Below are 12133 nucleotides of genomic sequence, written 5' to 3'. Positions count from 1 at the left end.
GCTTGTACACTCATAAGACAGTAAAGCAAGAAAGAACAAGAAAAACAATGCGTTGTCAGAAAAAAAAAAGAAAAAAAACACACTGCAGTGATCAATCAAATCATGCAAGTGCAAATTCCTTGTTAGGTAACTTTGTAATAGGAAGGGGATAATCCTCTCAGTCGTCCAGACGGAGCATAAGATGATTGTCGCTGTCACAACTTTAGTTGCAATTCCTGCCTCAAATTATAATAACAAACTGTGCAGTGTTTTTGCGTTCTGATAAGACTTCAAACTCATGGATCTATTACTCAAAGTGGCCGTCCTGGATCATATTCATCTCATTTGAAACTGAAGCAACATGCCCACAGCAACATAGACCCTTGCATTTTTAAATTGTTCTGATTTTAGTCTGAATGTCCAGGGACACTGGAGGGGAAACTCAAGCACACACACCACGAAAAAAAAAAAAAGTAAACCCCTCCCATACACCCACCTGTGGTACTGGGTCTGGAGGAACTGAAACTCCTCCTTAATGCGGTCCAAGGTTTCTGGGTAGGTTAGTTTCAGTGACTGGGGGGTCCCCGATGCCGCCGCCGCTGCTGCTGCTGCGGCTGCCACCACTGAGGCTGAGGACCCCGGGGGTGGCTGCAGAGGTGCCTGAGAAGAGAAGAGATAGCCAGCTTAGGGATTTGTCTGAGAAAAGACTTAAAATAACTACAAGTAAAGGATAGTTGCGAAATACAAATATCCTTGACATTTAGTTTCAAAATTGTGACAGCTACCTAGGTCAAGTGGCTGAGTAATTTTCTGTGTATCATGACTAATTTAATTTGGTAAAAGAAAAGCTTCATCAAGCTATTCCTTCAAACTAAGGAGCTGCATCTACATTACAAAACAACCACAGTAAGCAAAGATCTACATGACCACCATATCTGTACATGCATGCCAGCATGCCCATGTGTAACTATTATGAGGGGCTGTCTATTATAGAGACACTGTCATCACCAGCAGAGCCAGATGTGAATGGGTCACCAACTTGGAGGGGAGGGCAGAGAGGTACAAGAGCTTCTTAGCCAAATGAGCACACTTTGTTTAATTGCAAGTCTGAGTAGAAGAAAGAAATTAAAAAAAAAAAAAAATAGAGCAATGGGAGGGACAAAAGCAGAGAAAAAGGACCCTATCGTGGCTGAAGACCCCTGCCAACCCCTGTGCTTACTCTCCCTTCTCTGCAGGGTCCAGAGCAATTAGGAGACTACAACCACAGGGGTAATGCTGCAAGACAGGCAGACAAAAGGGGGCTGAGAGCTGGACTAAGAGGGTGGTGGGGGCTGTCCGTCTGTCTGTCTGTTTGGCTCTCTGTCAAAATAACAGAGAGCCTGGGACAGCCAGCTCACAAGCTTCTCGATGGTCAAGTATGACAGTGAGGCTGAGTGATAGTAATATACCGTAATTTTCTTGCAGGAAGGCACTGTCTAGTTTTAATATGGTTGTGTTAGTCTTTTTTTAGCCTGAGATAGGAGATATAAAGGAGGAGGGAAATTTTTATTGTGGGAGGACAAAGTTTTGATGCCAAGTAGGGTTGCTCAATGATGCTCAATTATACAAGATACGTGTAAATATGTGTAAGAACTATATGTGGAGCAGACACTGTTAGGATCCAGCTTCTCTTTTCTTTCTTGAAATCCAACAAATTGCAAATGCAACTTCCCAACCACTGCTCAAAACTTTTCTGAGTTTGCCCTACAGAAATATTTTTTCCCTTGGAGGGTCGTGGAAGAGGGCAACTCATTTTTCTTTTATGCGCATCAGTCATGTAGCTTTGCTAGCCTTTGTCTTAGACATTCCTCTTAGCAGGTATGTTTATTGGACCATTTGCCGAAACAGAGTTTGTTTGTACATTATGAAAAACCAAGGCTAACCAGAATAGATGGTGAAATAAGAGCAAGGTTTTCTACCCATTTTTGTCAGTTCATATTTAACATATTGCTTCTATCCCCCTCCTAGTCCTGGGACCTTTGCCTTTGCTTATCCTGTCCCTTCCATCTTTAGCATCATAGAAGATATATCATAATAATTTCCCATGTCAGTTTCTACAGAGCTTCCATCCAAAGAGTCCTCCTGACTCACTTCCACTTTGGAAACGTCCAATCCCAAAAACTGCCCACCTTTCTAGCTAAACCAGTGTACAAGCAGAGTTCAGTGACACTAGGTATGAGTATGTGGGCAGAACTGAATTCATTAATTTGGTTTAAAAAAGAAAAAGAAAACATCTCTCATCTCAATGTTCTACACATCAACAATGTTTGTCTCACATTAATGATGTTTAATTAACAACTTAATCACAACATCACTCAACTCCAGTGCCAAAAACAATACAAGGGGGAAGTGTGTGAAAGATGTTGATGACAAGAGTAGAGTGAACCGGCACATGCAGTTCATATGTGTAAATATGTGTAAGGAAAAATGTATGTCTGTAAGAATGTATGTAAGTGTAGGCTGATAAGTAACATAGATATACTGAGGAGGAGCATGAGACGGAGCGTTTTAGCAGGTGAAACATTATTAGAAGGGAAGAAAGCAAATGCTGAGGAAAGAGCAGGAAAGGAGAGTGTGAAGAGAAACAGACAGAAGAGTTCAACAGAGAAGAGAGGTGGAAGGAAGAAAAGATAAGGGACAGATAAGATGGGTGAGACTGGCAAGTGGGAAAGTCGAAAATATACAGAGAATCTGTTTTGAAAGGAGATGGAAAAAAAAGAGAAAAGAAAGGGTAAGAGAGAAAGAAGAATAAAGACAGGAAAGAAAAAAAAGAAGATAGGAGAGGGGCTGTGGCCTCATTGTTCCTCTTTCTAACAAGCTGCTCTCAATCTGTCGGCCAGATCCCCCTCCTACAGCACAGACAGCCACACACACACACACACACACACACACACACACACACACACACACACACACACACACACCCCTTTTCCTTTGCACACACAAACCCACCATTACGCACACTCATCCTCACAAAAATACACATACTCATTTTGTCAGTCTTGCTCACACACACACACTCCCCCTTTCTCACACAAAAACCCATGATTAAACACACACACACACACTCTTGCTCCCCCCCTCTTTCACGCAACACACACACACACAGAGCAATTACTCTTCACAGGGGGGAAAAAAAAGAGCACCAAGGCCATTTTATAGGAAGATGGAAGGAGAAAGAAAGAGAAGACCATCCTTCTTTTCACTCCTTTTTAAAATCACTCCTTTTCCTCCCATTTCTTTTTAATACTTTTCAGGGATTTTCTTTTTTTTTCCAACACAGTCTCCAGAGTCTCCAGGGCAGGTGAGAGACAAGGCAGAGCCTTCAAATGGACGACACCAGAGTGAGCTGGTCTGTTTTTTAGTGATCAGAGGAAGAAGAGAATATTTGTTTTTAGCTGCAAGTAACCACAGTCTCTGTGCTGTCTCAGCCACTCAGGACCTTACGCACAACTCTAGTCTGCTGGTTAGGATTGTTGTTATGATGATTCACACCAGACTAGACTGGACGCACGAGACAGATGCTTGCCTTGAAACACAGGCAAAGCATAGATCTTACCCCAGCAGACATAACCTCTTTTTTAAATCCTCACATCTCCCATGAAACAGTGCTATTAATCTGTTCCAACTCCTGATCTGGCAAATAGCTGAGCAGGCTTTAAAGTGAGAGGTCAGGTCATTGAGCTGACCCGCTGACCTATGGGAATGGGTTTAAGCTGGAAGCCTCACCTGATAATCCCACAGTCAGTTATTCCCTCCCTCTCAGCCGTGTCCTGGCTCGAAAGCAAACAAGAGACATGCCGTCTGCCCTTGAACAAAGCTTACATAGACTGAAAATCGCTGTTACACAATTACAGGCTAGATCTTTCTGTGGCTCTTACAATCATTAAGGCAGGTTCTGTAATACTGAGAAAGGATTGCATGAGGTGGGCCGGCATGAGGAAGGAAAGCTTCTCTCTGATATGATTAGAGATCATCTGATTACTCAACTGTTTAGATAAATCAGTGGGGAGGTGTTACAGGCCCCCGAGCAGCGCCGTGTTGTTACCAGCGCCGCTGTGATCCGTTCCGTTCCAGAAAGCCGGCTGAGAAAGCCATCGGCTAACGTTAGGGGTTTAAGGCCTCCTATTGTACAAGCTCAATACGGAAACCCTAGATATGACCCTGTCTCATCAGATGTATAGGCACGCACACACATTCACACTAATCTTTCTCTTAGCCCAGGAAAGCCTAAGTCAATTGCAATGATTAAATGAGGACCTGATGATGAGGGGATGAGAGAGAGAGAGAGAGAGAGAGAGAGAGAAAGAGAGAGAGAGACAGAGACAGAGAGAGAGAGAGAGAGAGAGAGACAGAGAGAGAGAGAGAATGAATGAGTCATCTTTGGGGATAGATGATTTAAATCAAATCCCACATCCCTTCATTGGGATAGGATAGTGGAAACAATCCAGTAAGGCTGTTTTAAACATGCTAACTGCTGAGAAAAAGCTGAACACCAACCACAGCTCTGCAACATAACAGCTCAGGTTATATGCTCTACACACACATTATATCCAAGGTCACATGCAACAAAGCCCACGAATGCAAAGACACATGAACAAATGCACAAAAAAATAAATGCACATGAAAAACGGCACAAATTAAATTCTGACGTGAAGGGACCATTAACAGCGTGGCATTCCCTGAATGAACTCATTTCTGTTTTCATTTGAGTTACCTCTAATTACACCGCAAGCAACAAACCACTATGACCTCACATCCTTGCTCTAACCCCCCACCCTCAAAAAAAACATGCACGCATACACGCATACACACACATACACACGACTGCTACACGCCCACACATGCCCACTACAAACACTAAGTGGATGTGTGCACAACGCAGTTTTCCACAAGTATTTACAAGCACACATGTACTTTATTGTATTCACACATGACACAGCTCCTACGTCAATAACGATGGGAATCCACAAGACGCGTCTCAATCGTCGCTACCCACACTGAACACAGCGATACATAGTTTGCTAATAAAAAGTGTAAAAGTGTAATGGGACCATCGCAGTTAGGATGTGGTTGTGTCTGACCACCTGTGTCTTCTTCCTAAGGCTGCAGGGGTTGAGGGGAGGGGCGGGTTTCTCCTGGATGATCTCTCACATTCTCCTTCCTTTCTCATGCAGTTTGAAAACTCCACTGCTACACTGCATGATGCATCAAAGAAAAAAGAGACATGATTGATGACACACAGCTCACACTACTTTGTAATGAGCGGTTGCCACGTTTTTGTTTCTGTTCTGCTATTCTGTGTTCCTCATTACAAATCCTGAACAAAGATTTGTGCCCCAGCTTTTGCCAGAGAATCTATTGTATATCAAAAGTGAACTGGCAGCAAAAATTAAAATTTGACATGAACATTTTGTCTGTTCACACAAAAAACAAGACTAAGAATCTATAGCCGCGCTAGCCACTCTGAGTCAGACATGACAATGCTAACACGCTGATGTTTAGCAGATAATATTTTCAGACTGTAATATGTACAACTGAGGCTGGTGGGAATATTAGTTTTACCAGCATAGTTGACATGACATTTTACTCATACGACAAATCTCATCATGTCTCATGGTAGTGTTACACGAAATGTCAGTGGATCAACAAAGTCATTAGGATTCATCTTCTGGGTACCAAGAATGTCAACAAACAGAATTTCATCTAAATCCGCCCAGTATTTGTTGAGATATTTCCGTCTGGACCAAAGTAGTGAAGCGACTGACCAGTCCGACTATCATTGCCATCCCTAGAGTATACTTTGCCAAAATGTTTAGATTATTATTATTATTTTTTATTTGTTTAATCAGGGCTGCATCTCTCTCCTGTCTGTCTCCTTCAGCTGGGAGGATGCTGTACTGCTGCCTCCTTCATATAGCTCAGCCCATTAGTCAGGCCACTAATTACACTGCTTACCCACAGAGTCGATCATCAGAGTAAACACCCACCGTGCTCTCCCTCTCTTTCTCATCAGACTACCACCAAGGACGCTGTGACAGCAGGTCTAACCCTGAGTAACATTTCTGAATGTGTGCATCTGTATATGCACCCACACACACCTAAAACACACACACCCATCTCTGAGGGGCATGAAACATGTCAATACACAGTCCTTTCTCAAAAGCTTTTGAAGTTAAAGCCCCTTATATCAAATTATTCAAACACAACTGTCAACATTCAGCAGTGATTTGCATTGTTAAAGCGGATTGCACTGGGGAAGGAAAGACACAGGTCGTCCCCCCTCCCCCAAAAAATCTTACATTAAGTAGCTATCTGCTTGGTTCAGCGCTGGGAAACGTGCTCGTAATCTCTCAATGATTCCTGCACTTAGAGGGGAGGGGCTGCCAGGCACCTGTTTCATTAGTGCCACACATTTTTCTTACCCCCACCCTTCCTCATTCCTCTCTCCTTCCTCCCGCAAGCCCCGTTATTCAAATTTCCCTGCTGTCAGCCCACATTAGCGAAGCGCCACAGTTTGCCTGTCAGCTGGCTTAATTGCTGGAGGTGCCTTCTTTTATTAGGTAACCCCCTCAGCTCGTTTGTTCCTTCCACCGAGACGCACCTCCACAACAGCTTGTGTATGCCTGAGCTCCCTTCAGCCTCTTTTCCTTCATTTTCTTCTGCCTTTTCTTTTTCTCTCTCTCTCTTTCCATCTAATCGCTGGCTGAGCGTAGCAGGCGAGCTCCTGATCGATAGCCACACTCTCGCCACCGGACAACAGTGGTGATAAAGAGCTAAAAGCATGCTAGGACTTGGGAAGTGGAGACTTGCTTTATGCTAGCTCTGAAGATGAAGAGGAGAATGCCTCATCTCCGTCACTCATTCATATACTCTCCCCAAAACGGGAGGAAGTCAGGACAGGAAAATGAGGACTAGGTCATGGGCACATTTGGAAGTATTAGGTTGAAAATACATTTTTGGCCTACCTTGCAAAATTAGTTACAAATGAATTTCAATTTGTTATATGGTCCCCAAATCCCCATAGGTCCTACCTCAATGTTGACGTTTAGCCACTATTCTCAGATAAAGAAGTGTATCTTTACATTAAGATTTTTGACACAAAAAACAAGGATCTCTTCAAAAAAAATATGAATGCATAACAAGAATGGAGAAAAATGGGTTTTTCAAAAACTACTTTATATGGTTCTCAAGTTATCCGAGGCATCTGGTTATGATATGATCCAGGCTTAGTTTTGCGGTGCCCTCTGTTCAACATCTGACTGTTTGTCAGATAATAAACATTCAATCTGTAATATGGCGTCAATGCCAGGTTAGGTTTTGGATCGCATACTTGACCAAATTCATTTGATAGACAGACAATAATTCAACTTTGGAATTGCTTCTGTTTGAACAGTTTTTCTAAGTCCATGAGGACTGTACAAGACAAAATGAGCTTTTCAAGATAGTCCATTGGGACAAACAACACCAACAGTCAAACATGAAAAAAAAATGTTTTAGCATTCTTATCAAACGCAATTATTCAAGAGGAAAAATGATAGTGAACACGACCAACCTGTCAGTTATTAATAGTCTACAGCATGCTAAAACAGTGTGTGCATACAGTAAATACAGCAGCTTAAATCAAGTTGAACCAGGAATAGTCTCTGAAAAATCTAATGAATGTTTACAATGGACAGTCTGGTTAGCAACCAAATCAGTGTTTAGTTAGATAATATGACAAAAAGCAGGACACATTACAAACCCGTCTGGTCGCTGTTTGCCTTCATAGATTATGAAATGTTATCGTAACAGATATGAACAATGTGCAAAACCACAAAAATTAACCAAGGTTATCAATACCAACATTCAAATAAATAGCCATTCAAACCCAAATATTGAAGGGAATGGGGAATAAGGCCGCATTCACACCAACAGTCATGCTTCTTGAAAAAACACAGCCATTCATTTGAATGGAGGAAATGTGCTGACTTAGTGGGGGCCATTGAGGGGGTGAGGTCATCCAAAAATGATGCCATCACCTGGGCCAAAAAAAGATGAATCTTTTGCTGAAATGTCACTTCCACATTCGTCCAACTAGACTTCCCAGGTCGCATTTCATTGTCACTGGTATATGAAACAACACGCCTTCACAAATCCACACCTTTGCTCTGTTTAAAGCAGGGCCTTTTGTCAGCATGCATGCCACCTAAGGATGTATTAACACAGACATTTGCCCTGCATTAAAATAACGCAAGCGGCTGTGTTGGTGGGGATGTGTTGTTTCATGTGCCAGTGACTCTGTTACAGAAAAAGTGGAACCAGATTAAACTTTTTTGCTGCACGATGCTGCGTCGCTTTGGATGACCTCCCCTCAATGGCCCCCCCAGTGCAGTTTCCCCATTCAAATGAATGAGGAAGGGGTTCGTTTTTTCCCACAGAGTGTGAGTGTCTATCCGAACATGGCCTAACTAATCACCCCCAATAGTAGCCTCTTAACAAACCCCTCCCCCAATCCACAGCTTTGTTGAGAAGAAAATGGTTGATAGAGGGCTGTTGGAAATACTATTACCAATCTTATTATGACCATTGATGTTTCTATGATTAATTCACGATATTTGTATCATCTTCTACAGAACAGGCCTACAGCTGAAATAGAAAGATCCTCAAAACTATGTTACCCTCTACCGCAAAAAGATAGACCCTTTACTAGCACTTGTGAGGTATAGCTAACCTGCCAATGTCGTCACAATTTTTCTCTTTCTAAATGTATATAGTTTTTGTCTTAATTTTGTGTCATTTCAAGCAGGTCAAATGTGTATATGTTAACATGGTTGGTATAATTACAGGCTAACAAAACAAACAATTAGTTTCTGAGTTGAATACAATTTTATATTCTGCTTTGATGTTTTGCTTTCTTCTTCTTGCCCGTGTCTGTCTGTGTATAACCTGGTATGTTTCTGTCACTGTGGCAGATTTGAACGAACATCTACGAGAGCTATCCATGTCCGATACACGTCTCAGCTAGTCTACTGTATTTGGCATCAAGCCGAATCCCAATATCATCAGGGCACATACAAGGACCTCAAGCATTTCCCAGAAACATTTTAATCTCATGTAGTTTGGACACCAAAGCACCATTATATCTGTGCACATAATTAGATTTTTAGTGTCTGATGAGGAGAAAGTCTCCATAAGTATTTACTGCATTGTACATATACTAGGTATGCAATTTTAACTTGTCTGTTGTGCTTTACGGCATAGAAAGCATGCCATATGAATCGGTGCGTGCTCTACAAAAGGTAAACAATCGAGCCTAGAAGAATATTTGAAACAGGTGATTACCACGTTCCTACTTTAGATGAGAAATCAGGAAAGAAGATCTGTGGTAAGAAGCTATAAACATGCAGTTTGAATTACTTGCAGATACTAACCACAAAGTCTCTTGTCCATGAACTGAAAATACACTTGAATGTGAAAGGAGTGTAGGTTGTCGATGATTATGATTTGATAAGAGACAACTATATATTTTATAATATATGGGCCACGTGTTTTTGTAATTTATGGGTCACATCCTTTGCAGCAGAGCAGTCTCCAGTGATGACAGGTTACTACCAGCCTTGCGTTTCAGAGATTAAACAGTTTGCCGGGTTGAGTGGCCCTTCACTCCGAGGTGCAAACAACAGCTACTGATTGGCAGAGACTTTCTGAGGACGGGTGCCTCACATGGTACTCTTGAGATCTGCGGAGGGTTGAAATGAAACAGGGCTGCTGGCCTAAACATTCCACCCAGACCCGCCGCAGTCTGCTCCTCTCACCCTGGGACGCCTGCCCATACATTAAGATGTGGTTTGGAGCTCTCACAGAAACACAGCGAGGAGAGGCTGGATGAGAGGGATTGGGTTTACAGTGCAAACCACAGACCCACAGTCTGCCTCCTGCCCTGCCTTCCTGCAGTCAACTATACTACATACACAGCTGCTGGTGTGTGTGTGATGTTTGTGTATGTGCTGTATGTTTGGGAAGCGGGGATTCTCAAGATCCCTTTATTGCTCAAAGGAAGTACAGGCTGAAATAGAAGTTACAATGCATGATGGTAGCGGAATGGAAGCATTATGCAAACACAAACCTTTCAAAAATGAAAGCAATGTGTCTTTTTAGGTCTGAATGGATTTGCTAGAAGAATTAATTAAAGTGGTGTACACACACATTCACATGAAGTTGTACTTCACAGTGTGCTTAATCTGGTTTCGATGCATGGCACATGAATGTCAAAACACTGTCAGGGGTGGGGTGCAGGGTGGCATGGCTGAGGGATGTAGATGAGGGTTAGGCAAATGAGCAGGTCTTAATTGATACTTCACACAGCTGGAGGACCAGTGTTTATGTATTTCAGTCCGCTCAAAAGCTCTCCACCTAACTCGACTAAAACAAATTAAAGCCATGCAGCACAAATTTCGCTCCTAACCAAGCAGAGATCTGTCTCAGAACACAGACAGCATGGCAGTTTCTTTTTCATTTTCATTTTTACAGCCACATTAGTAAGCATTAGGAGGACTTTTGGCAATTGCGGTTAGCTTTTTGAAAGGGAACACCTCCTAGTTTTATCCATCACATCAGTGAATTCAGGGGCATGAATCACCCTTGGTATGATTGAAAAGAAATAAAAAGCAAAAGCAGATTTAAAAAAAAAAACAAAACAATGAGTGGCACTTGAGAGGGGCAGACCATTGAGTGATGGTGTCAACAAGCCAAGCTGACTCACTTCCCTTCCTCACAGCCTGTGAGGAGGGACAAACAAACACACACTTCATCATCTGGGTCAACTCCACAATAGTATGGAGATAGTAGGAAGCTCCATGTTTCTAACCTGGTGGTGGTGGCCACCAAGGACATGAGATTCACACACAAAGACACTCAGCAAAGTTGAACGTTGTTTTTTTTGTTTTTTTGGGGGGGGGGTTGCTTCGCCTCACTAAACCCCTACTGACAACAATCTGCCTGACCTTCATAATACAAAGATGACACCAGGCGTTAATATAAAGACAAATGAGATATAGTGCTGCATATAACAGCCTATGGAGTACAATATATCCCCTACAAAGGAGTCCCCGGAAATACATTGTAAGAATGACAAAGACAAACAATTTCGGCTTGCACTCTCTCATTGAGGCTCAATAAGGTTGAAAAACAACCTGGCGTTAATGAAAGACACGTTGTATGTGATGGTGGTTCCGGGTAGAAGACAATAACCTCGTTAAATGCGTGTACACTGTTACATAGTTAGCGTAGCCTACTTACCGGTGGTCGGTTTTGAGGAAACATTGTAGCCGCCGACTTGTGCGCCTCCGTGTGCGGTTTTTTTTGTCCTTCTTCTTTCTCCCTTTTGGGGCGGAAAGCTTCGTCGAGAAATACGAGCAGCCAATGTACTATTGTTGGTCTCAGAGAGGCATTTGGCCCGGTTTCAAAGGTAATGGCAAAGCTAGTCTCGGCTCGCTCATTCCTTGCTTCAAGACTCCTTTGTTCTGGGTTATATCTCCAACCCCACACCACCGCACCGCACTCGACGTGTAGTAAGGACTGGGGAGAGGAGAGGAGAAACACCCGGTCCAGGGGAGCTCTCTTCTAAGTCCTCAACTTCGCGCTTCCAGCAATTACAATATCGCAATTGGTTTCCCTCTCCGATATATTTTCGCCGTCTGTAGCATAAAGGCCAGAGGTGGGGGGGAAATGTGGTTTGCCTGTGGCTTCGGAGACGGACACACCACCAGCACATTCAATGCAGCCGCAGCCTCTTTTGTCTCGCTCGTTGGCCTGCACTCTTTTCACACAACACTCCCAGTCCCTCACTTCTGTCACTCCCCCCTTCTCTGATCCTCAATGGGACATAACATATGAGTAGCTTTCTTTAAGGAGTGGGGGGAGACCTAAAGACACGGTTTACTGCTCCCTTCCACACACACACACACACACACACACACACACAAATTGTCTTATCAAAATTAATAATAACCTGCCGGTTTGGAATCGTTCCTTTTACAGAAAAAAAATATTTTGTCCCATCTAAGTTATAAACACTAGGCAAATCAGAAACGTCGAGCATTCACACAACGCTGTTCTTCAAATACCCTGATGA

At 42.8% G+C, this 12133-nt stretch overlaps 1 protein-coding gene across 2 annotated transcripts in view; it reads right to left on the bottom strand.

The window, feature by feature from the left end:
• Positions 1-11642, bottom strand: part of LOC111232120 (transducin-like enhancer protein 1) — a 45001-nt gene extending 33359 nt beyond the window's left edge. For both annotated transcript variants that reach the window (XR_002665535.1, XM_022759477.1), the window contains exons 1-2: positions 11299-11642; positions 476-639 (exon numbers count right to left, since the gene is read on the bottom strand). Coding sequence is in view for 1 of the 2 variants with exons in the window: in XM_022759477.1 (XP_022615198.1) it covers positions 476-639; positions 11299-11322 (188 nt within the window). In the remaining variant the exon portion in view is untranslated. The remainder of the gene's footprint in view (positions 1-475; positions 640-11298) is intronic.
• Between the last annotated feature and the right edge of the window lie 491 nt (positions 11643-12133).

Source organism: Seriola dumerili, unplaced genomic scaffold (genome assembly GCF_002260705.1).
Source record: "Seriola dumerili isolate Sdu_G_001 unplaced genomic scaffold, Sdu_1.0 BDQW01000322.1, whole genome shotgun sequence".
NCBI lineage: Eukaryota > Metazoa > Chordata > Actinopteri > Carangiformes > Carangidae > Seriola > Seriola dumerili.
Note: the sequence above shows the minus strand (reverse complement) of the source record. Positions and strands in the feature narration are given on the sequence as shown.